The sequence below is a fragment of the Rhinoderma darwinii genome, chromosome 6, assembly GCF_050947455.1.
Source record: "Rhinoderma darwinii isolate aRhiDar2 chromosome 6, aRhiDar2.hap1, whole genome shotgun sequence".
NCBI classification, from domain to species: Eukaryota; Metazoa; Chordata; class Amphibia; order Anura; family Rhinodermatidae; genus Rhinoderma; species Rhinoderma darwinii.
The window spans coordinates 132,173,670-132,199,846 of record NC_134692.1 but is presented as its reverse complement, the minus strand read 5'-3'; the positions used below and the strand labels follow the sequence as shown (position 1 = coordinate 132,199,846).

The 26,177-nt window shown below is 44.0% G+C and overlaps 2 protein-coding genes across 3 annotated transcripts in view; both read left to right on the top strand.

The window, feature by feature from the left end:
* The first annotated feature begins 177 nt into the window (after nt 1-177).
* Nucleotides 178-7,207, top strand: NUBP2 (NUBP iron-sulfur cluster assembly factor 2, cytosolic). The gene is made up of 7 exons (XM_075830371.1): nt 178-278; nt 1,193-1,311; nt 1,811-2,009; nt 4,857-5,011; nt 5,137-5,247; nt 5,906-5,975; nt 6,752-7,207. The coding sequence occupies exons 1-7, from the start codon at nt 263-265 to the stop codon at nt 6,892-6,894; spliced, it is 813 nt and encodes a 270-aa protein (XP_075686486.1). The 5' UTR covers nt 178-262; the 3' UTR covers nt 6,895-7,207.
* Nucleotides 7,208-10,104: 2,897 nt separating this feature from the next.
* Nucleotides 10,105-26,177, top strand: part of COG7 (component of oligomeric golgi complex 7) — a 39,787-nt gene continuing 23,714 nt past the window's right edge. The window contains exons 1-8 of one of the 2 annotated variants that reach the window (XM_075830369.1): nt 10,105-10,207; nt 10,562-10,744; nt 14,332-14,480; nt 14,571-14,687; nt 15,977-16,145; nt 17,110-17,192; nt 19,965-20,087; nt 24,598-24,796. In XM_075830369.1, the coding sequence (XP_075686484.1) occupies nt 10,579-10,744; nt 14,332-14,480; nt 14,571-14,687; nt 15,977-16,145; nt 17,110-17,192; nt 19,965-20,087; nt 24,598-24,796 (1,006 nt within the window). In that variant the 5' untranslated portion in view covers nt 10,105-10,207; nt 10,562-10,578. Of the gene's footprint in view, nt 10,246-10,561; nt 10,745-14,331; nt 14,481-14,570; nt 14,688-15,976; nt 16,146-17,109; nt 17,193-19,964; nt 20,088-24,597; nt 24,797-26,177 lie in introns of both variants that reach the window. The other variant, XM_075830368.1, reaches the window with a different exon arrangement.

Sequence of the window (26,177 nt, the reverse complement as noted above, 5' to 3'; positions counted from 1 at the left end):
TGTGTGGTTCCTGAAGCTGATTGGTAGGCTCCTTCAAGCCCTTTTACAGCAAGAGACCGCCTCCACTTTCGCGTTTACGGTATTGCAAACATGTGACTGTAATCACTAACATGATTGGTTACAATAGTCCCCCTCCTATCGAAAGCTGCGTAGTTGTATTAACTGGGGGACCAGCCAATGGGTGAATAGTAGAATTATATACTTGCTGCTGATTGGCGAATGACTATGCCAGTCTTGTTCTATGAGGAAGTGACTGTCCAGCATGGATACAGCGTCTGGTGAGCTCTTCTATGATGGTTTATTGTGGGATCTTCACGGTATTGTGTCTCTCTCCTGACATATTTGTTTTAGGAAATGCTTGTATTTCCCTATGAAATGAGCATTCTGGAGCATCTCTGCATTGTGCTGTTCCTCTGTTATCCCTCCTGGATATATACGATTACATTGACAACTTCAAATACCATTATTTTTGTCAGTAGGGTATTTAGGGAAACTTTGACAAGGGAAACGTTAACACCCTGTAGTCAATGTATTCATACATTTCCAGGAGGAATAACAGAGGGAAAACACAATGCAGATTTCTATGAAAAGATGCTCCTGAATTGTTTATTATAGGGGAGGAGATATCTACTAAAACAGACATGTCTGGGAGTGGACCTGTCCTCTTTAATAGCTGGTATCGTCCGATTCTAGTTATATTGAGAGCATTCTGCCCATAACTTATAACGTCACCAGTAAAAAAATATAAGTCCACGATCTGTATTTTCAGGCTGTTAAATACTATTCCACTGTTTTTTTCAATTTTATATCTGTGTCTGGGAAAGCTGGGTGACCCCTCATATAGCCAGCGTTACACTTTCTATAGGGGTTGTCACATATTTTCCTAGGCTCTGATGCAGGGTTATTCAGTGATACATCTCACACTACTTTGCTGTTACATAACGAGGCAGATTTACTATTCTGGATTCTGGGAAAGCTGGGTAGCAACCGATAAGGATTCCGTGACCGCTCTCACAGGGGTTGTCCCAGATTTGTAAATGACGAATCTTCTTTTTTACTATTGCTCCATAACGCGAAGGATTTATTTTATTTTTTTTACATTTTGGATGCCACCCAACCTTTCCTGGACGCAGATAAGCCCCGTTCACAGCGCAGTTTTGGATGTGTAAAACAATATAATGTCTTGTTACAGATAACCGTAATCTTGCTGGCGTGCGGCATATCGTTCTGGTATTGTCAGGAAAAGGAGGCGTTGGCAAAAGCACCATCTCCACTCAGATTGCTCTGGCATTGCGCCATGCTGGGAAGAAGGTGAGTGCCCACAGTTTGCGCCACTTGACTGCTGCCCAGTTGCCTTTCCTCTTCTCTGCTATCACTACAGTACCAATATGCTGACGGTCTGAGGCCATCAATATCTGATCGGTGGGGGTCCGACTCATGGCACCCCTGCTAATCGGCTTTTTAAAGGGACGGCGCCGCTTGTACGAGTGCTGCCTACCTTTCACTGCTCCATACTGGAAAATGCCGACACACTAGTATCGGCGGTTCACAGTATTGACATCCAGGTGGGTGTAAAAATGTAACCATTAATATAAAACTTTCTTGAATTTTTTTTTATAGAAAAGTGATTAGCAATTATCCATTTGGTAACCTTCATTGACACATAAAGATGTTCGCTATGTATGGATGAAGATTGTCAGATATCCGAACTCTCTATATGTGTAAATGGAGACATGGCGCCCCCTAGTGGCTGCTCATCCATGCACTGTTATAATACGGCTGATCTGTTAATGTATGGTTGTCTCTGTAGGTTGGAATACTGGACGTAGATCTGTGTGGGCCCAGTATCCCACGCATGCTCAATGCTCATGGTAAGGACGTCCATCAATGTGACAGCGGCTGGGTACCAGTCTATGTGGACCAGGAGAAGAGCATCTCGCTCATGTCTATTGGTTTTCTACTGGAGCACCCGGATGATGCTGTGGTATGGAGGGGACCCAAGAAGAACGGTATGTAGAGTCCGGTGCTGGCGGCATTTAAAGAGGATCTGTCACTAGTTTATTAATTCCCTATCTCCTAACTAATCCAATAGGTGCTTTGCTGCTTTTTTTTTTTTTTTTTTTTTTTAAAAAAAACTTTATTATTTGCAAAGTTATGATCATTTTTCGAAATATGCTTGAGGTTATTCTTTCTTTTCACCCTGGGCGGTGTAATGTTTTCTGTATGACGCTGTCCAATCAGCATACAGCTTCTCCCCCTTCCCAGCCCAGCAAGGCAGCCTGATCATAAAGTATACAGCTTCCATTCTCAAATGTGTATTGAACTGGTGATACCTCTGGTTGTTTCACAACTGCGATCCTGGTGTCATATGAAAGATTAGACTCTCCTCTTTCATATGCCACCAGGACCACTGTTCTAGGTGGTCCACAGCCGGAGATATGGCTATTTGAAGTGATCCCCCACCCCCCAGCCTCAGTCTCTCACACTGTGTGAAGCAGCTTCTTGCTGATAGGACAGTCAGAGTCTGTGAGGAGGCTCCACCTCAGGAGAATCGCTGCTGTTACCTCCCACTTGTCTAGCATAGCGTCATTTGCAAATTTAGGAAAAAACTTTTTGGGACACAATTTTCACTATCATTATCAGTGTGACAGCGTCTATTCGATTAGCTAGGAGATCGGGCATTACTAAACTAGCGACAGATCCTCCTTAAGAAATGCTTTCTGAAAGAAGACAACTATTGGGGTATGTGCACACACAAAATAAAAAACATCTGAAAATACGGACCTGTTTTCAAGGGAAAACAGCTTCTGATTTTCTGACGTTTTTAATCAAACTCGCGATTTTCTCAGCGTTTTTTACGGCAGTTTTTGGAGCGGTTTTTCTATATCGTCAATAAAAAACGGCTCCAAAAACGTCAGAAGAAGTGACATGCACTTCTTTTTCGCGGCCGTTTTGAAAAACGGCCACGTAAAAAACGCCCTGTCGGAACACAACGCCATTTTCCCATTGAAATCAATGGGCAGATGTTTGGAGGCGTTCTGCTTTTGATTTTGTGGACGTTTTTCGGGCCGAAAACACTCCGTGTGAACATAGCCTTACCCTACTATGTTGAAATGAACAGAAAATACAATTGAACACATGGCGTTCTACAGGGTAGTACAAATAAACTTGGTGGAACAGAGGACCGGATGCTCTTTGCAAAATAGCAATAGTAATTCAGTTCCCAAAAACGTATATCCTAAACATCCATGAAATTCTTTGTTGCTGGATGTGAATAAACCGTGCACAGATTTACGCCTATTCTACCTACAGGACTTGAGGAATCTAAGACAAACTGGTTGCTAGGGTCAAACTGCATAACAACCCCATATTACAGGCTGTAACTGCTTGCCATGTGTCCATAGCAACCAGTCTGTCCTATGTAACAGCTCATAACTAGATTGGCCCTATGTTGACAGTAGGGATTGGGTCAGGTTATTCTAATCCACATCTCGGGCTGTGTTATTAATCTGATTCTTCTAAAACTAGATGCAGATGGAGAATCTCTAGAATTTGTAAATTGTAGTAGGAGGAGGAGCATTGCTCCAGTTTTATAAACTATTACCGGTAACGTTATCTACAAAGCTTTATCTCTGGTCTGTTATGTCCATTACTCAGTTAGTCCAGAAGTTATATCTTATAATTTACCGTATACACCCTTCAGCCATACTGTGAAAGCCACCTGCCTAATATTGGGTAAGTCGCCCTCCTGCCGCCAAAACAGCCCTGACCCATCGAGTCATGGACGCCACAAGATCAGAACGTGTCCTGTAGTATCTGGCTCCAAGACATTAACAGCAGATCCTTCAAGTCCTGTAGGTTGTGAGGTGCGGCCTCCATGGATCGGACTTTTTTCCAGCACATCGCACAGATGATCGATCAGATTGAGATCTCTGGAATCTGGAGACAAGTTAACATCTTATACTCGTTCCTGAACAATTTTTGCAGTGTCAGGGCGCATTATCCTGCTGACAGAGGCGCTGCCAATAGGTAATACCGTTACCGAAGGGGTGTAGTTGGTCTGTTGCAATGTTTAGGCCGGTGGTACGTGTCAAAGTAACATCCACACGAATTGCAGAACCCATGGTGTCCCAGAAGATCATTGCCCATAGCATCACACTGCCTCCGCCGGGTTATCTTCTTCCCATAATGCATCCTGGTGGCACACGCACCCGGCCGTCCACATGATGTAAAAGAAAACGTGATTCATCAGACCAGGCACCTTCCTCCATTGCCCCATAGTCCAGTTCTGATGCCCATTGTAGGTGCTTTTGGCGGTGGACCGGTGTCAGCATGGACACTCTGACTGGTCTGCGGCTACACAACCCCATATACAACAAGCTGCGATGCTCTGCGTGTTCTGACATCTTTCTATCATAACCAGCAGTAACTTTTTCAGCAATTTGTACTACAGTAGTTCTTCTGTGGGATCAGAGCTGATGGACCAGCCTTCACTCCCCGCACATCAGTGAGCCTTGGGCCCCCATGACCCTGTCGCCAGTCACCGGTTGTCCTTCCTTGGACCACTTTTGGTAGGTACTAACCAGTAAATAGCGGGAACACCCCACAAGACCGGCCGTTTTGGAGATGCTCTGACCCAATCGTCTATCCATCACAATGTGGCCCTTGTCACAGCCGCTCAGATCCTCACACTTGATATTTCCCAGCCCTCGTCTGACACCATTGTAACCAGATAATCCATGTTATTCACTTCACCTGTCAGTGGTTATAATGTTCTGGCTGATCGTTCTATCTCCTGCCTCTTACTAATGTCTAATGATTGGCATTAAGGGTCTTTGTCTCGCTTTATCTTCTAGCTATGATAAAACAGTTTGTGGGCGATGTGGCCTGGGGAGATTTGGATTTTCTGATTATTGACACCCCACCGGGAACATCTGATGAGCACATCTCCACTGTGGACGCTCTAAGGCCTTTCAATCCGATGGGAGCTGTATTGGTCACCACTCCTCAGGTGCTTCATGAAAACTAAAGCCGACCTGTCATTGATTCAATTGTTAAAATTGTATAGTATATTCGACATATACTCTAACGACATCACCTTTCATAGGGTTTCTCTGACTAAACATACCGTTACAGGCCGTATCTATTGGAGACGTGAGACGTGAACTGACGTTCTGCAAGAAGATGGGGCTTCCAGTGGTTGGAATTGTGGAGAATATGAGCGGCTTTGTTTGCCCCCACTGCACGGTGAGCTAAAGAGCAAATATATGGGGACGTGTAGAGTATATATCAAATTCAACTGCTCTATAACTACCGCTTACCGTATATATGTTTTTGTATTATTATATTCCAATATAAATGTGTATTGTGCTACAATGTATTCATTGTCAGTATTCTAGTGACACTGACATCTAATATAACAGGTAGTCAGAAAAAAGCGGGTACAAAGGGCATTATGGGGTAGAATGTCCGTATTGTGTTGGCTGATATGCGAGCGCTTATCTGCTCACCTTATGTAGTTGTTTAGAGGCACAATACTCGTGTTCGCATGTAGAAGAGGGAGCTGCGAGGGTCCAAGACGTCTCCGTTCGGTTTCTACAATCCAGCGGATTGGCGGTGGGATTAAAAAAAATTAAATAAACACGACCGCGCATCTCATTCAAGAGTAAATAATCCAGATGGCAACTTTTTTTTATGGCAATTATTTCATTGTTATGCGGCTCAACCTCCTTCTTCAGACAACAAGGAGATGTCCGTAACCTCTTATCACACCTCCGACCTTAGGGCAGACGCCGCTGAGCTTCTGCTTCACATCAGTAGTGTCCAGATCTCCTCCGCCTCCCATGCCGTACAAGGAAAAAAATGTGTGTTTGTACTTACACGTGGTATCTCTGTTCTACCTTAGGAATGCACAAACGTCTTTTCAAAAGGAGGTGGTGAGGAGCTGGCAAGACACGCCGGAGTCCCATTTCTGGGTAAATAAGGAAATTGAAAATCACTATTTAGAGGGTATTCCCAACCTAGACATTTATGGCAAATCCACAGCGGTCTGACTCCCTGAAACCCGACCAATCCGTTTGATTAAATGGGCTACATCCTTTTCAGTGTTTACCAGAAACAGTGCCATTCATTCAGTAGAGGCTGTGCCTGGTATTGCAGCTCATTGCAGTTCAGTCCCATTCAAGTAAATAAGTCGATCATCTGATCGGCGGGTGTGCTGGGAGTTTGACCCTTAGGCCGGGTTCACACACCCTATTTACGGACGTAATTCGGGCGTTTTAGCCCCGAATTACGTCCGAAAATACGTCTCCAAGGCGTTGGCAAACATTTGCCCATTTGAATGGGCTTTACGATTTTTTTACATTTTCTTACGCGCCGCTGTCAAAAGGCGGGGCGTAAAAAAGACGTCCGCGTCAAAGAAGTGCCTGTCACTTCTTCAGACGTAAATGGAGCCGTTTTCCATTGACTCCATGGAAAAACTTCTCCAATTACGTCCGTAATGGACGCAGCGAATAACGCCTGTACATGCCATTACGTCTGAAATTCAGGAGCTGTTTTCAAGGGAAAACAGCACCGTAATTTCAGCCGTAACGGAGGCTGCCGTGTGAACTTACCCTAACTGATCTGATATTGATGACCTATCCTAAGGGTAGGTCATTAAGATCAAAGTACTGGAAAACCCCCTTTAACTTCATGTCTATATATGTGTAGGATACTCACATAGTTTACTTTACAACTTCTTTTCTTCCAGGTTGTGTTCCTCTTGATCCCATCCTGGCCCAAAGTCTGGAGCAGGGAAAAGACTTTATTCAGGAGTTCCCTAAGAGTGCAGCATACTCGTCCATCACAAGCATTACCCGGCAGATCCTGGACAGCGCTACACAGGGTTCCTGATCCTAAAGATTTCCGAGATCTGTCAAATATTAACTTAGATCATGTAGGACAGACAGTACAAACGTTATTTCTTGGGACCTCACACCCGCTGGTGGGAATCTCACTGTTGTCAGTGCAAGATCTTGTTAAATAAGAAGTTGTCAGCCTGGCGCCAGATAAACCTCCTGCACTTATGTCTTCAGAGAGTCTCTATTGGACTTTATCACTTGTGATTCCTTATTCTGGAGAAACATGTAACCTTCTTTGTTGCCTTTACTTTATTAAACGCTGTTTGATGAGATTGTAGCTTAAAAATAAAAGCATGAATACAAAATCCTATTGTCCAGCGTATGACTATGATTGCTATAATAATGTATTGGCTGAACATGTTCAATGTTGGGGCATTTTAAGGGGTTCCCTCATCAAAACCCTTAGGGGTATGTTCACACGCTTACCAAAAACGGCTGAAAATACAGAGCTGTTTTCAAGTGAAAACCGCTCCTGATTTTCAGCCGTTTTTTAAAGAAACTAGCGTTTTTTACGGCCGTTTTTGGAGCTGTTTTTCTATTGTCAATGAAAAACGGCTCAAGAAGTGACATGCGTTTTTTTTTTTACGAGATGTCCTTTTACACACGGTTATTTGAAAATGAGGTGTAAACCCCCCCCCCCCCCCCCCCCGTCGGAACAGAACGCCGTTTTTCCCATTGAAATCAATGGCCAGATGTTTGTAGGTGTTCTGCTTCCAATTTTTCAGCCGTTTTTCGGGACGTTTACAGCCCGAAAAACGGCTGAAAATAGCCTGTGTGGACATACCCTTAAGGCCTTATTCACACAAATGTGTATAACATCCGTGATACGCGCGTGAAAATCATGTGCGTCGCACGGACCTATGTTAGTGAATGGGGCCGTTAGACAGTCCGTGATTTTCTCGCAGCGTGTGTCCGCTGCATAAAATTCACGACATGTCCTATACTTGGCCGTTTTTCGCGCATCACGCACCCATTGAAGTCGATGGGTGCGTGAAAATCACGCGCAGCACACGGAAGCACTTCTATGTGTCGCGGGTGATTCGCGCAACCGTAGATAAAGAAATTAAGGAAAAAATAAAAGCACTTAATTTCTGTTTCTAAACATCAAAACCGCGTGTCATAAGGATGGCATATGTGTGAAAATCACGCAGCAAACACTGATGACACACGGAACTGCAACGCGCGCAAAACGCACACGTTCATGTGAATAAGGCTTAAGTGTCTGTCTAAAAGCGGCAAAAGTAGCAATGCGTTTAAGAGGAAGTGTATGACCAACATTTTGTAGTTTTATATATAAAATCGACATGAAAGGTCGAGTGACTTTACATTACTTATCTTGTATTGATTCTGAGTTATGGTCTGTATTATACTCCAGAGATGCATTCAGAGTTCTGCTGGTTGTGATTGTAAACAGTTAATAAGATTGAGGACTACACTCTGTAGAATACACATCTACAGAACGAGTTCTGTTCAATGGGAGAGCAAGGAATGCTGGGAGAGCTCCGCTCTGAAGCCTGCAGAATTATGAATGCAGCTCTGAACTAGAAGGCCAAATGTACACGTTGTGGAATTTGGTGCAGAAAATTTGCATCAAATCCGCAGGGAATTCCACAGGTGAAATCCGCACCACATAGTGCGTTTTTGGTGCGGTTTTTACATTTTGATGTGGAAAATGCGTTTTTTATGCTGCCGATCTTGGAGCGTTTTAAAAAAAAAAAAAAAAAATAGTCCGATACAATTCGCAAGCAGAAATGCAAGATAAATTGACATGCTGCGGATTTTAAAATACGCACCGCAGCTCAATTTATGTGCAGAAAAAAAATCTGCAAGGTGTAGATGACATTTCTTGAAATTGTATTTACTTTGCTGGTACTGTATTGGACTGCGGATTTGCTGCATAAAAATACGCACTGCAAATCCGCATGTAATACGTGTCGTGTGATTTGGCCAAATGCTAGATTCACAAAGGCACTTTCTGAGGGCCGGCGTCAGAAGAGCTGCAGAGTTGTGTATCTGCAGGGTCTGGTTTGGGGTATGTATTTATTTTAGGGGGTCTAGTATCTTATTCATTCAGTGGTCTGGGGCCTGTATTTTTGGGGTATGATGACGGGGGTCATATGCACGATTTGTGATTATTTTTTGTTTATTTTAAATATCATAGGTTAGGGTGTGTTTTATATAAACGAGTGGGGCCTAAGGTAAAAAAAAATTATCGTCACTTATTGCAAGACTTTTCAGAATCTCTTGATGTCCCGTCTCAAAAGTTGGCCAAAAACGTGCGTGCGTCCCCCACAAATGAATAGAATCCGTCATCCGGTCTGTAAAATACACAAGTGTGAGCCGAGTCTTTATCCTTAAAGGAGACTTACCAGAAGAAAATGTAAAAAGGCCTTTTAATGTACATTAAAATGTGAAAACCAATTTTTAATATGCTAATGTATGATCTCTGGTCTTACAGGTCCAAAGCCTGAGGCTGCACTACTGAGCGATCCAGATGAGGGTGTATTCACATGGGCAGGGTTTTCGTATGCAGTTTTTGAAGCCAAAACTATGTGTGGATCATATTAAGTATAAAGGACAGATAGGATTTCTCCCCTTATTCAAATCCACTCCCGGCGTAAAAAATGTTGTAATAAAAACCAAAAAACACCTGATCAAAACCTGCACGTGTGAATACACCCTGAGGGTACGGTCCTACATAGCGGCAATTGGCCACTGCAAGTGAAACGGACCGTACCCTAACATGTCCCCTCCTAATTTCAGATGCAGTGTTGACGGGAAGACCTTGTGTGGATTTATATCGCCAAATACAATATGGACATCCTTCCTGGCTTGAATAATGGAAGCTATGTGCCAATATGTGGGGGCATTGATGTATTTGATGGTTTGGGTTCACAAAGCTCCCCAAGGACTACACTGTATCTGAGAGAAATCATAAGCATCTCTCAGTAGTGCAGCCTCAGGCTTTGGGCCTGTGGTAGTAACGTGGGCATTTGAAGGGTTATCAGCAGGTGCACTAAGAGCCCGTGGAACTTGAGTGGAAAAAACACACACCACCATCTTCGTTTTATACATAGCCCCTAATTCAGTGAGGGGCCGCAGCCTTCTTCTGTCAGCGCCCCTAAGCAAAACCCAGGAGGAACACTGACAAACGCCATAGAGAAGAACGGAACGAAAGAAAAGGCTTCAGAGGGACGTGTAAAGTGAACGGACGCGGAAGTGACGTCACGCGTCGTGTCACCATGGCTCCCATGGCCAATCCTGAAGTGCAGCGCTGGCAGGGAATACGGAAACCGGAGAATTAAGTAAAGTGTCCGTTTAGATCAGGCACTTTGCACTGCTCGTATGTATCCTGAAGCCGCGCTGTTGAGCTGTTTATTTTGATTGCCTTTATATATTGTGACAAGTTTATGCCTTGGATTTTGGCAGCTTTTGTAGAACTACAAGTCCCAGGAGTGACTGTTATTGTGCATATCTGCAAAAAAAAAACAACAAAAAACAACAACACCCAAACGATATATTGTAGATTTAATATCCCTTTAACATGGAAGAGTGAATTCAGCTAAACTGTTCAAACCGGTGCTGGATTACCAGATTTTCCAGATTATTAGATGCCTATGAAAATCCACTGTATAGATGACATTCTTATTTTATTTCAGGAGGCCGTTCCTGCAGGATGGACTTCTCGAGGTTCCTCGCCGATGACTTTGAGGTGAAGGATTGGGTGAATGCGGCTTTTAAGTCCGTACAGAAAGATGCTCCAGGGAAGGTGGATGCGCACGCCGCAACCCTGGTCATGAAGCTGCAGCACTTCATCCAAGAGGTCAACAACTCAGTGGAAGGTATTAAATATCTGGGCTCATACAGTACTGAAGCCATGAAGCCATGAAGCCAAACCCGCCCCACTTTCAAGTATCACAAAGAGGGACAACCTTTTTTTTTTTTTTGCTATTTTTTAAGCCACGCCTCTAATCACGCATACAGACCCGGTTCAGCCCACACAATATCATACTCCCATAGTGCCTCCCATGCAGTATAATACCAAATAGCTGCCCCCACACCGTATAATGCCCCTGTAGCTGCCACCCTACAGTATAATGCCCCCATTGCTGCCACCCTACAGTATAATGCCCCCATAGCTGCCACCATACAGTATAATGCCCCCATAGCTGCCACCATACAGTATAATGCCCCCATAGCTGCCACCATACAGTATAATGCCCCCATAGCTGCCACCATACAGTATAATGCCCCATAGATGCCCCTATACAGTATAAAGCCAACACAGATGCCCCATGCAGTATAATGCCTATACAAATTCCCCATACAGCTTAATGCCCACAAAGCTGCGGCCCTATACAGCATAATGCCCCCATAGCTGCCCTTATACAGTATAATTCCCCCTTAGCTGCCCTTAGTGCCAGTGCCCTTGTAGATAGAGACACAGTGCCCATGTAGATAGCACCACAGTGTCCCCTGTAGATCGTGCCCCTATATATAGTGACACAGTGTCCATGTAGATAGTGCCTCACCCCCCTTGAAGATAGCGCCATTGGGAGTCCCTCTAGGAACGGAATCCCCAGCCAGAACATAAGCTGGGGACTCCGCTCCTAGAGGGAAGCCCTGATATCACTGTCCATATATGGACAGTGACGTCAGTGGCTATTCCTTGAGCGGAATCCCCGTTGCTGACTCTGGCCAGGGATTCCGCTCAAGGAGTAGCCACTGACGTCACTGTCCATATATGGACAGTTACGTCAAGGGCTTCCCCGAGCACAGCGGCCAATCAGCGTCATACACTTCTCTCCATTTTTTTACACCGCACATCTAGCTACCTATCCTGACACTTCGCTATAGTTTGTGTGAGATTTACAGCACAGCAAGCGTAATCTCGTTTAAAATGACAGTTTACAGCGTAATCTCGCGAGATTACACTTCCTGTGCTGTAAATCTCACACAAACGTTACGAAGTTTCAGGATTGTGAATAGACATGACGTCCTGGCTGGAGGTGATGTCTATTCACTGTCAGGACACTTGAGTAACGTTAATGCGTGTGTATGTGGCTGCACGTAGTGATCTAGCTAGATCACTATGTGCTGTGTAAATGAATGGGGAGAAGTGTATGACGCTGATTGGTCACTGATTGGTCAGCGTCATACACTCCTCTGCACTAGGGATGTCACGATACCAGAATTTGGACTTCGATATCGATACTTTGTGTAGTATTGCGATTTCGATACCAATTCGATACTTTGCCAACAGTAATAATAATTTAAAAAAAAGTTATTCCGTCTTCTGATGTGAGGCGCGAGATGTAATGAATTTTTTTAATGTGCCTCACATTAATAGTAATTAACCCCATCATGTTTCTCAGTCATAATGGGTTAATGCGTCAGGTACATGATGGGGTTAATTACTATTAATGTGAGGAACATGGAGGTTAAATTCATCACACCTAAGTGATAGAAAGCAGTTTTTATTAGATTTTTTTTTACAGCATACACATCATAAATGATGCAAAAAAATTGTTGTGCAGGTTATTACGGCCGCGCCAATACCGAATATGTGTATATTTTATGTATTGAGACTTATTTTAATGTTTGTTGTAAAAAAGGTGTATGTGTATTTTTTTAAATTTAATATTACTTTATGTTTTTACTTTATTTTCTAGACTTTCATGTACTGGCATATATCTATATACTGATAGTACACAGGCATATATCTATATCCCAGTACATTAGCCTGTGTGCTGATAGTACACAGGCAGTTGTTAGGACATACCTAAGTATGTCCTAACAACAGGAAATATGGTCAGACAGCCCTGGGGTCCTTCAATGGACCCTGGGCTGTCTGCCCATATATGGTATGGCCCTCGATCGCGTCACAGGAATTCCCTGTGACGCGATCCAAGGGGCATCCCCCCTTCTCATTTTCCCCTGAATGCTGCAGTCAGCTGTGATCGCAGCATTCAGGGGAATAACGGCAGAGATGAGCGGTTTCTCTGATCTCCGCCGTTATAGAGCGGGGCTGCGGCTGTGTAATACAACCATTGTTCCGCTCCTGACAGGAAGTGCGCGCGCGGTCAGCATGAGGGGATGCGGCCGGCGCTGCACTAATGAGCGGCGGTTCAGGCACTGAAGACAGAACATGGGGGTGTTTTGTAGCGCGCCCACCATGTTCTGTCTTCAGTGCCGACGCTCATTAGTGCAGCGCCGGCCGCATCGCATCATCCTGACCCCGCGCACTTGTTATCAGGACTCAGGAGCGGGGCAATGACTATCACACAGCCGCAGCCCCGCTCTCATACACTCATGTGTTACTATACTGAGCTGTGATGCCGCACAGCTCTGTATCGAAATACATGAAATAACGTTATCGAACCGTTTGGGGATGCAGAGTATCGAAGTTTCGATGCATCGTGCATCCCTAGTCTGTACAACGCCCACTTGGTCAAAAAGTAAAACACGCCCAGTTGTCCATTAAGAAACTCATTAGCATAAAGCTAAAATAGGTCATAACTCCGTCAAAAATGATCGTTTTTATAAATAAAAAACACTGCTGTAATCTACATTACAGCGCCGATCACATCATGTACAATATAGGGCAATTATAATGCGGTGACAGAGCCTCTTTAAAGTAGCGCTGGTCCCGGGAAGTCCTCGGCGAGCGGAGGAGCTCTCTCTGCTCCTCCGCTCTGAACTAATTCTGAAGCAGGGAGCTGATAGTTCCCTGCTTCAGAATCTGGTTCAACTGTATCTGCGTCCTGAAGGTGTTCGCGCATTTCAATGTAATTGTTTGTGACATTGATGGGGCAGGCTCAGAAACTGAGCCCGTGCCATCACCAGCTGTATCTTCTGTAACAACTGGAACCAGAGCTAGCTCCGATCCCGGCCATTTAACTTCTAGGGTGCTTTGTTCAATAACGGCTGCGGCATCTAAGGGGTAAGAGGAGACATCAGGATCGCTTTTTCTGCTTGTGGTGCTGCTGTAGTCGACATGGCGGGCTTTCTTAATACTGTTGTGTATACATTTTAATACATCTATTCTAAAAAATTAAGCAATTTTGCCAATAGTATTGATAAAAAAATGCTGCCGTTTTGTGTATACAGCTCCTATGCAAATCTATGTGTCTCCCTGGTTAAAGACTACTAATAAACTCTGTGTAGTGTGATCCATCTGCCCCTCTTCTTGCTATAGATAAGGGAGTGGAGTTTAGACATTTCCTCTTGTGAACGGGATTATGTAGCTGCGTTGGAGCTCTATAGTAGAGCTCTGCGCAGTCATTTCTCACTATTATTTAATACATGGCTCATATACGCTATGTACATTTATAATCTTGTGAAGCGCCACTTTACCCAAAGAGCACCCCTTATACCCTCATGATACCACCCCCAGCAGGGGTATTAGTGACATTGATATTTTCCACAGAGAGTAGCCACCAGGCCCTGCAGAACATGCCGCGAGTGTTACGTGACGTGGAGGCGCTCCGGCAGGAAGCAGCTTTTTTGAAAGAGCAGATGATTCTGGTGAAGGAAGATATCAAGAAGTTTGAGCAGGACACCGCACAGTCTATGCAGGTGAGGAGCAATGTCACACCTATAGGGTCATTTTGAGAATTTTATTTGCCCCCCCCCTCCCCTTGATACGCCTGTTCTTTCTTTCTCCAGGTCCTAGTGGAGATGGATAAAGTGAAGTCCCGCATGCAGTTGGCTGCAGAGTCCCTTCAGGAAGCTGACAAGTGGAGTACACTTAGTGCAGACATCGAGGAGACCTTCAAGACCCAGGTAGCTTTATTAAGGACACGTATTTTATCCGTTGACAACATTTATATGATCCCAGCCATACGGTTTATGTTAAATGTCTTCTGTGGTGGAATAAATCAATGAATATTTGGTCTTTAAAGGTGGTATATGAGAATAAAAATACATGGCAGCTTTCTTCTTAAAAACAGCGCCCCCCTTTGACCATGGGCTGTGTACGGAATTTCAGCTTAGCCCCATTCACTTTCAAGAGTGGTGCTGTTTCTGGAATAAAGCAGTCATGTTTTCCTATTCTCATACAACCCGTTTAAGTGAAGCCCCAAATGTTAAAATTGAAGGGGTTTTCTCATCTTGGACACAGGATAGACCATAAATGTCCGATAGATGCGGGTCCCACCTCTGGACCCACACTTATTTCTAGAATTGGGCCACTAAACCCCGTTCTATCATGCTCGGCTCCCGCTGCTTCCCGGCCATTTCCTAATTAGGTGGTCAGGAGCTACGAAAACAGCCAAACTCACTGAGCTAAGCTGTTTCCGTAACTCCCATAGACGTGAATGGGAGTTATGGAAATGGCGAACTACGCTGTTTCTGTCGCTCGCGAGTTCCGGAAGCAGCGTAGCTCGCCCTGCATTTAGAATATTTTTGTTTGTTGATATACTGTACAGTGAAGGGTTTCCGAAATCCACCTGAATCTTGTAAAATCCCTTTAATGTATTGCGTTGTATTGGGAGAACAGTAAGGCCTTATTCGCACGAACGTGTAATAAGTCTGTGTGACGGCCGTTAAAATAACGTCCGTCACACGGATCTATGCAATTCAATGGGGCCATTCAGACATGCAGCATGTTTCCGTTGCATGAAACTCACTGCATGTCCTATTCTTGTGCGTTTTTAGCGCATCACGCACCCATTGAAGTCAATGGGTGCGTGAAAATCACGGACAGCACACGGACGCATATCCGTGGGCTGTCCGTGATTCCCGTAAAAGTTCATAGAAATGAAGAGGATAAAAAAAAAAAAAAAGAAATGTGCACATAAAGACAACGGATTCCACACGGAACACACACGGGACTACAACACATGACAAGATGCAGGTCCGTGTGAATAAGGCCTAAGGGTGAGAAACATACAGCGGGGCAGCAAAAACCACGCCCACGTGCAGTGGTTAATGGGCGCATGATTTTGCTGGTAACACCACAGTTTTACCAGCTGAATAATGCGGCCATTCGTCACCAATGTGGACAGGGTTTTCTCACCCTATGAAGGGTCTTGTGTAGATGCGGAGACTGTGAGCGCCCTTCTCTTTTACAGAACATAATTGTGATCTCTGGGAAGCTGACCAGTATGCAGGTGAGCCTGGCTATGCTGGTGGATACCCCCGACTATTCAGAAAAATGTGTATACCTGGAGGCCCTGAAGAATCGATTGGAAGCCATGTGCAGCCCCCAGATAGTCGCAGCTTTAAATAGCCAGTCTACAGGTAAGAAAACCATGGGGGAAGGGGAAGGGTTATTACCATCTTTTCTGGTGTACAAAAAGTTGTCAATTTTGGCGCGTGCCATATTTCTGCTACTTTACCCCATTGACACTTTTGAAAAGTGGACGGCTTTAACCGTTAATGGCCGGACCAGCAAGTTCCTGACAGATTTACCATTTCTAAAGACAGAAAATGGCGCAAATTGTAGCACAAATCCACGCTTGCTCATAGCAGGGGTAGATTTCATTTTCTGCCTTTAGAAATGCAAGAGATGCGCCAAATTTATTACATTTGGCGCATTTCCCTTCTACGTACTTCAGTTTAAGACTGGCATATGAAATTCCAGTCTTAATAAATTCACCATAGTGTATCGATCAGCTGTTTTCTGCAGGAGATGCAATCTCTCTTAAAATCAATGGTCTGTCCATGTAATAAAAAGATGAGCTGCGTCTTCCACCCTCTGCAGCGGCTCTCCAATCTGGCTAGTGGCGGACCCAGTTTATGATATTCCTATGCCCTGATAGGTCATATGAACAGAGATAGTACAAGCTGGATAATCAACAGTGCAGCAATAACTTGTTTTGACAGCAGGGGGTGCTGTTGTACTAAGTATAATTTTTCCTTTTCAAATCTAAAATAAAAATTCTGAAAAACTTCACAAGAAATCTCGCTCGTTGGACTGTTTCCCTCCCATTGGGTACACAGGGATTGGGCAGGTTAGCTCTTTACCTGTCTGATGCTTGGACTACCCAAAGATAAGGAGCGCCAAATGTGTCTTGCAGCCGCTGATCTCCCTCCAAATTTATAACATCTCCATCCGGCTGAGCTGAATAGGCATTTTAATGCGTGAATAAAGAATAGATAGTGTTTATCTGGCTGACAGCTATCTTATATCTATGAGCATCAATGCCTCAAAATATAGTCTGGATTTTAACCCGTTCTCTCTATTCTGTCTTTTTATTCACAGACCAGGCAAAAATGTTTGTAAAGGTATTCAGCGAGATTGACAGGATGCCGCAGTTGCTGGCATACTACTACAAGTGCCACAAGGTATGTGCGGTAATCTTTCTGGCTCTACAGCCTATATAGAATTTCCTCTAAAATCATTCACCTGCAATACCAGACAAAGCCCCTGGACAAGAGTGGCGCTGTTTGGAGTGTTCACAGGATGTAATATTCTGCGGTGTAATAATCTATCCATTATCATTGCTACATGAATGTAAGTTTCTACCCACAAAAAAAGAGGTCTACTCTACATGTAAGCATTTAAAGGGGTTGTCCGGCCATTTTTTATTAATGGCTTATCCATAGGATAGGTCATTAATATCAGATCGATGGGGGTCCGACTCCCGTCACGCCCGCCGATCAGCTGACTGATAGGGCTGCGACGTACACATCCGGAGCGGCCATGCCTTGGATTGCAGTTCCATTGCCATTCAAGTGAATGGCACTGTGCTGCAATCCTAGGCACAGCCGCTACCGATGTGTATAGCGCTGTGCCTATAACTGAGAAAAAGCCGCGGCGATGAACGCAGCCACCCTATTATTCAGCTGATTGGCGGGGGCGGTGGGAGTCGGACCCCTACCGATCTGATATTGATAACCTATCCTAAGGATAGGCCATCAATCTAAAATGTCCAGACAACCCCTTTAAAGCATATGTCCAATTTTGAAAACCTTAACTTTGGAAAAGCGTCGCATTACTTTTCTTGTTCGGATTTACAGCCTGCGATACAGTTCAGAGCTGCATTCACAATTCTACAAGTTTCAGAGCTGAAATCTTGCTCTTGTGATTTGCACTTCTGGGAAGTGTAGTCTTTACATCAGGCACTGGTCTGAAAAAACGAACTGTCCCACTACATTGTAGGAGCTCATCTATGCTGTTAGGGATGTGTCTTGTTGACAAGCTTGTTGACTGTTTCCAATAGCAACCAACAGAATTGTGACTGCAGCTCTGAACTATAATACAGACAGTAACTCAGGATCAGCACAAGACAAGTAATGCATTTTATTTGCAATTAATAAGCTTTTTATGTAAAATTATTATTGGTCATGGTCTGCCATTTTTAGTGTAACGTTATTATCTTAGTCCACCTTCGCTGAAAACGGATCTAATAGTAACCGGCAGATCTGGGGGGTTGTGTGGAATTACCTGCGTTGCCTCGCAGCCACCATAGTCATATCATTAGCTTTTTTTGCTGTGTAAAAGACCTATGTGAATGACATTTATAAAGAGTGACGTAATATCAGTCGAGAGGAGGTGCGCTATGTCTTCAGTGCAGTACATACTGTAACATTGGGGAACCACAGTGACGTCTCTGCCCCGTGCCAGTTTTACAGGTGTGTGCGTTACCTGTGACCCCCTTCATTATTACAAATTGGTCTCAGCATTGCCGCGATCTCTGAAAGCCTTTCTTATCTTTACCAGCCATCGTTCCTTATAAAACATCGGGTACATTTCCTCTCCTGCGTGGTTAGGTCTTGACCATACTCTCTTGACTCCAGTCCAGTGTTGTGTAACATTGAGCTGCGGCCAAAGCACTGAGTCATTCCGGTGTCAATCTTTTAACGCTTATCAGAGTTTGTTCATTTCTAGGCTTATTTAACCCCCTTTAAAGGGTTGTATGGTCAACGGTCGGTCATTGCGAGAACAGAGCGGTGATCCCCCGTTCAGGATCCCCCGCTGTCAGCCATAGCAGAGAACTGCTTCATAGAGCGGCACTTACTTTGGAGGTCCATAAGGAGCGCACATGTTCAACCCCCACTCCTCTAACACAAATAACCACACAATTTTGTGTCAAATAAATCTGTGTCACAACACAACACATTATACAGAACTGAACATGTAATGGGCCGGGGGAACTCCTGCCCCCCAACCCTCCCGCTGACTAGGAGAGACAGCGGTGCCTGCGCACCTTTACTGGCTCGCCCCGAGCATTTGCTGGTCACCCCTGACCAACCTTCGTGATTGCCCGAGTCCGTCCAAACCGGGAACCAGCCGTCCAGCTTTTGTCCCCCCCACAGACGAGAAATCCTACAGCGCAGCTCGTGGTTGTCTTGCCATGGCGGCGAGCTACCGACTCCATGCGTGTGAAGTGCCGCCGTCCTGCCTTACAACACAGAACATCACAATAAAACTTGTAGTAAGGGCTGGGTGGGTGTTGTTCGTTAACCCCTTAGTGATCAGCCTATTTTGGCCCTAAAGACTAAGCATTCTTTTTATTTTTTCATCGTCGCGTTCCAAGTGCCGTAACATTTATGTTTCCGTCGACGTAGCTGAGGCATGAGTTGTGTTTTCCAATGACACCACAGGATACATATAATGTAGTGATTAACTTTTTTGGGGGGGAATGGTAAAAACACCAATGTTTTTTTTGCATTTTCAATGGGTTGATACGATTATGGCTATACCAAATATGTAGAGTTTTTTTTTATTTTTTGCTACTTTTGTATAATAAAAAGTTTTTTACACTTTTTGTTTTGGAATCGCCGCTTTCCAAGAGACAGAACTTTTTTTCCCCGTCAAAGGAGTCATATGAAGGCTTGTTTTTTTGCGGTACGGGATGAGGTTTTCATTGGTACCATTTTGGAGTATATGTGACTTATTAAGTACTTTTTTGGGGGGGGGGGGGGTGGCAAAAAAAGCAATTCTACCTACCATTGTTGTTTTTGCATTTTTTATTTTGAATAGCGTTCATCATACGGTTCAAATAACATGTTAACCTCACCGTTCAGGTCAGTACAATGCTGGCAATACCCTATATATATGTTACGTGTTTATCTCTGCTTATATGTATTGCTATTTCTGTCTCCCTCCATTAGAATCAGCTGGTATCCGTGTGGCAGGAGGTTTGTCAGAGCGAGATGTCCCTGGATCGGCAGCTGATGGAGTTCTACGACACCTTGCTAAGCGCATGGCACACGCAGCTTCAGTGGGTCTCCCCGGTAGGTAACGTCTCATCTACTCTCAGTATGTGGATAATGTCGTAACTGCCAATCCATGTTACAGGCAGGGACCGCGAAGTGTAAGGACCTCACCAAACATCTCCCATATCTAAGTTTCCGGGACCCCCGTGAATGTGTCAAGGGGAGTGCGGTATAGCAATAAGCATCAGTCACTTCAGGTTTTGTGTGGAGTCCGGCCATGCGAGCAGCAATCATATTATTGTTCTGTTCAGTTCCATTAAAAGCAATGTACACCTTTGAAAACGTTTTTGTTTTAATAAACCAGTGTATCATTGTGATTGGTGCAACTTTGTGATTACATTTTATTAAAAATTATTCTTACTTTGTGAGATACAGCTGCTTTGTATCCTGTATATAGAGCAGCTGTATCTAGTGCTGGGACCTGATTCTGTCAGGTCAGCGGCACTGTCGGGTTCAGTGTCACCGGGTCACGCAGGTTTTAGCTGTCAGGGCTAGTTCACACAACGTTTTTTGGCGCTGTTTTTGACGCGGAAACCAGGTCGGAAACATCGACAAAAAACCGGCCAAAATCGCCTCTCATTGATTTCAATGGGAGGCGGAGGCGTTTTCGCTTCCTTTTTGCCGGTGGCGCTCAATGGTTTCAGCCGAAAAACGCCACAAAAAACGGAGGGTGCAGGCAGGTCAGAATCTGCCTCAAAATTCATGAAGGAATTTTGAGGCAGATATTTCTGCCTGCAAAAAAATAAGTGTGAACATACCCCTAGCGATCACATCTAAGTTCATAACTTAGATGTGATGGATGACCGGTGGATCCTGTGTGCACAGACAGGCAGGACCCGCTGACACTGAACCCGTCCGTGCCGCTGACCTGACAGATTCAGTTTTCAGAGCTCAATACAGCTGCTCTATATACAGAATACAAAGCAGCTGTATCTCAAAAAGTCAAAAGAACTTTTAATAAAATGTAATTCCAAAATTGCACTAATCACAAACATTTTTATTAAAACAAATAAGTTTTCAAAGGTGTACATAGCCTTTAAGATAAAAAAAAATAGAAAAAAAAATGGGGATAAAATCAATATCAGACGTGTTTATAGAAGGGTCACTAAGCCCAGAAATGAAGGTGGTTTTCCACTACTGGACAACTAATGACCTATCCACCGGATACGTCATCAGTATATCATCGGTGCGGATCCGACACCCGGACCGCGCACCGTTAAGCGTCTCTGGCTGCCTGCGTGCACCGGATGTTATGGCCCATTATGCGATGTACGGAGTCGAAAGCAGTTGGCTCCATACATAGCAAAGCGGCCGTGCTGCCAAACTGAAGCTCTGCTCCTATACACTTGAATAGGAAAATTGCTGCAGCTCGGCCGCCATTCAACTGCTTCTGGCATGTACGTCCGGTGCTCGGAGGCAGCCCGAGTGGCTTAACGGTACAGGGTCCAGGTGTCGGACCCCCACAGATCATGTACTGATGACCTATCCGGAGGTCATCAGTTGTCCAGTAGAGGACAACCCCTTTAATGGAGGAAGAAACTCCTGCATATCCATTTACAAGACTTGCAATCTCCTAAAACAATTGTGTATAAATTTGGTTCCTTATTTTGCTTTTTTACTGGAGCTTGTTGAGAATGGGGCTTAGTCTTGCTTGGTCTCCACTGCAGACAATGCAACATAGGAAGGTTTCTACTGCAGCAAGCCACCTCCCAGCCAGGAACATAGGGGGTAGAAAGTGGAGGAAAATGGATTCCTTCATACAAATATATAGAAGACCTTTTATTTTTTACTCTTTAGATTTGTAAACAGAATCGTCTTCTGACTACTTATTCCATATTGGCAATTTCCTTTCAAAGAGAAAGGAACACATTACACATCCCTGTTAAGTTGCTAAGATATAGCCGTACTTAGTGCAGAGCTTGAGAACCGGGTAAGGGATGAGGAACACCACATCCCTCCTACTCAAAAACTACTAACAACCCCCGATTCTTAAATACAATGGGGCATTTTGAATAGTAAACAGAATTTTGGACCTAAAAACAAAATGATGTTCATAATTGGAGATGCCCTTTAAATGACCTTCAATTCTGCTCCATCTGGATTAGTCCGCAGAACGGGCTGTTTAGTCCATTTAGACTAGATTTAGATTATTGCTTCCCCTAATGAACCCCTCCCCCCAATGTCAGCTGTTCACTCGATAAAAAGGGGTTTTCCATATAGGCTAAGTGAAAACCCAGACCTTTCCCATAATTGATATCCGGGACTGAACATTTCTGCCGTCTTCACATCTACTTTCCTCCTGTGTACAGATCAATTGTATTTGACATTGAGTAAAAGACATTCAAAGAAAACAGAATGTCATTACAGCAAATAAGCGTAATTGTAAATGTCACCAAGTAGAGGGTTAGTCCCTGGGAAGTAGAGAACGTTGATTGTGATGCAAATTGGCCCGAGCCCGTCATGATCCTTGCTTCACTGCTCCGTCTTGATATAAGCAATTGATAAGTTTTATGACCTGTCCGCTGGGCACCTGCGGTCTGAACCTGATGTTCTAATTTATCCTTCCAGCACTTACCTGATATAACTGCACGTTCCCACAGCCCGACTATTCCGCATCCCATTGTGTTACACGGACCCTTACAGGGGTTTTTCGAGATTATAGAAGTAGAAAAGTATCTGTATGTGTGTGAACGCTCACTAGACGATGCCACCAGAGCTCATATATTTCATGTTCATTATGCTGCCCAGCTCTGCAGTTCTGCTGTTTACATTGTGCTAGAGCTTCTTCTCGACAGAATACCATGGGAAGGATTCCAGTCTCATCCCACGCGTTTCATCGGACGCGTCTCATCGGACGCGTCTCATCGGACGCGTCTCATCGGACGCATTGCACTGGACGCGTTGCACTGGACGCTGTCCACCGAATGCGTTCCCCCTGAGGCATGTGCGTTTCATCGGACGAGTTCCACTCTTTGGCATGCAGTGGCGTTTGCCGGCTTATACCGCTCGCTATACGTTTTTGTTACTGTGCCTACTGTATAGAAAAGCGAGGTAGACCACACTGTCCTATACAGTGAAAAAAAAGGTCTGCCAACACATACCCATCATATGCCAAAACAACACTCTTATGGCATACGCGGGGTGCATGAGGGCTATGGATGCATCATCATAACGTCAGAATGCTCCCGGCGTATACCTCCGACATGCCTGAAGACAAAAAGTGAACTCAGCCTAACAGAGGCATTTTAGCTACAGACAGTACACAACTGCACACAGTTTTAAAAGCCCAAAAAACCCCTTTAAAGGATATAGATCTTTTTATACCCCATAACATTTGGTTTAGACCCACTGGAAAACAAGAAACCATTCTGCTGAAAAATCTCATTCCCCATCACAGTCATGCTCTTCAAGTTTTATGGCAACCCTCCTTGACGTGCGTGAAAATCGACTTTTTTTTTTATGTGTCGAGACCTAAAAGATTGCTATCTGTGTTGTAGGAATGTAGGTCAGATATGCATCTCCTTTGCCCTTGACACTATTAGTTCTGCAGCGATTTTAGGACCTCATGCACACAGCAGAGCCCTGCACAGGAGACAATATGGAGGCACATCCTGCAGCTTCATACTACGTGCTCTGCATGAAATCTGAGGCATATAGAAGACCATGGGTGCTATATTATGGCTTTGTACCATTCAGAGGCTGTACCGAGCTGTAATGCGGCCATGTGCATAAAGCCTATAAGATTCGGACCCGCTTTTGGGACACTCACCTATCTGGATTACAGGGGTCCTGCTTTTTCATACACCTCTATTTTAATTTCAATGGGATAATTGGCCATGATCCCCGTTCTCCCAATAGGTGAGGGTCCCAGAGGTGCAGTGATCAGCAGAGCGTCCTATTCAGATTTATTAAAAATCTGTGTGGTCAGACGTAACAAGGCCTCTGTGCTCTGAAAGCCGCATATAGAACTTTTATGGTTAGCCAATAAAGGTATCATACCTATTATACTTTTGTCTTTTTTGACACAAAAGTATTTAACATTGCATATTGTCTCTGGCTAACACGGTACTACACAATTTTTTACTGTACTTCATGATCCTAGCCTAAAATTATAGGATTTCTGTAAAAAGACTATAAATAGTGTCTGCCAGCTTTAGTTAGCCCTTGCTCTGTTTGCTCATCTTACCTCAAAGTACTAGTGTAAGGGCTCCCCTATACTATGTACATTATAGTGTACCTATGAAGATTGTAACCAAAGGGTGGTAATGTTATGAGCATTCGGAGCCACATCACAGAGATGCCAGATCCATCAACAGCAGCTTGTTGATAGTTTTTCAGGTAGTTTTTATTTTTTATTTTTTTTACACGGCACAATGAAAAATTAAAATAAAAACAATATTCAATTGAATATATTATCAATGGGTGTTTGGGGCGTGGATTCTGGAAAAAAGGAAAAAAAATTTAAGACCATGCATCAGATTTTAATTGTCTTAATACACACATCACAGTATTTTTATTCTTGTCTCAGATATTTAAAAAGCCTCGTGAGGTGGTGACCGTCCTGCTAATACAGACTCTTGCCGCCATGGTTCCATCTATCCCCATCTGTCTGAGCACAGCCATGGAGAGGACGAGTCCCGAGCATAAGCTCAGTACATTGCTGGAGCTTTTTCAGGCCACTGGTCACTTTGCGAAGGCTCTGGAAGCCGCCATCATGCCCCATATTGGTAAGTTATGTGCGTGTGTTTCACCTGGAGATGTTCGATATTACACTGTTGTGTGGTTTCTTTTCTCTTTTTTGCCATTTAAAGGGGTTGTTCAGTTTAGAAAACTCATTTTCATATCCCCTATTTGGGAATTCAGAGGTAATAGAGGGGAGTCCTGTGTTCAGGATCTCTTGGCCAAAGTGAAGAGCGGCTCCAAAGAGCGTCTCTTGCTCTGGAGGACCTATCCTGTATTATACATACATCCCATTGATTTGAATGGGCACTGTGTAATGCTTAATTCTACCTCTGGAGGCGCTGCAGGGAAATGGAACACTTACTCTCAGGATTCCCTACAAAAAATATTAAGGCTGTTCCATGGGAGTTATTGGACAACTGTGCAAACTTGCTAGGGAGACCCTTAGCCTCCCCGTAGGTGGAGGTCCCGAAGTTGAGCTATTGTTGGGCTCATCCTTCTACCCTATTTATCCAATTGCCTGGCTAGAGAAGTTTTGGGCAAATGCCATTTAGTTGCTTGTAAGAAATTTGGCTACTGTTAGATGGATACAGTAAGGAATTTGTTGTATGAAGGGCTATGGACTTTTGCAACATAATTACATTTTTTTTTAATTTTATTTATTTATTCCAGGGTCATGGGAGCTGTACGTAGGTCAGGTTAGCGCCATACCTGGGTAGTGTCTGGCAGGATATATACTGACTTGGTACGTAGATACAGGGCTAGGGCAGCAAACTAATTTTTTTTCAGCTACAGAGTGAAAAGTGGAATTTTTGCCACCATCAAAGCTTTATGTAGTTTTGAATAATAATATCTGGAATTGTAAAACGTTGCAGTGGTGTTGTAATCTCAGGAGGAGAATGTTTCGTTACAGCAGAAGTGCTGTCAGGCCTTGTTCAGGTGGTGTCATGCTCTGTTTCTCCTTAAAGCTCCTTGTTCTTGGCTCTCAGACATTCGCGTAGTCAATAGTGTTGGCTGAAATCCACGGTAAAACAGCACAGCTCCCGACTATGTCAGAAGTTAACTCCGCAGACGCTGACTTGTCAATTCCTGACCCATATAGATACGAGGAAGGTAATTCTGTAAATCCCACCTGTCTCCTGTGTATAGAACGAGGCGGAATTCTCAAAAATATATCCAGTCATTTCATCAGACTGTGACACTTCATTCACACTGATATTCCAGCACACTAAAAAGTCAATGTCCACCCCTGAGTCCCATTTCATTATTTTTTTTGTCTAAATAGTTAGAAAATTTTGTGTTGATTAATTTTATAATATATCTTTATAGCGATTCAGGTTTCTGATACAGAGCTCCAAACTTCCTGCATAGAATGACAAAGGTTTTTCTGCCGGTAGCCACCACTAGGGGGAGTTTACTGCATACTAT

What these genes read in the sequence shown, in the direction of transcription:
- NUBP2 (XM_075830371.1), top strand. An exon ending in TTGTTTGCCCCCACTGCACG is followed by an intron (nt 5,248 to 5,905) that starts GTGAGCTAAAGA and finishes GTTCTACCTTAG; the next exon opens with GAATGCACAAACGTCTTTTC. An exon ending in CGCCGGAGTCCCATTTCTGG is followed by an intron (nt 5,976 to 6,751) that starts GTAAATAAGGAA and finishes CTTTTCTTCCAG; the next exon opens with GTTGTGTTCCTCTTGATCCC.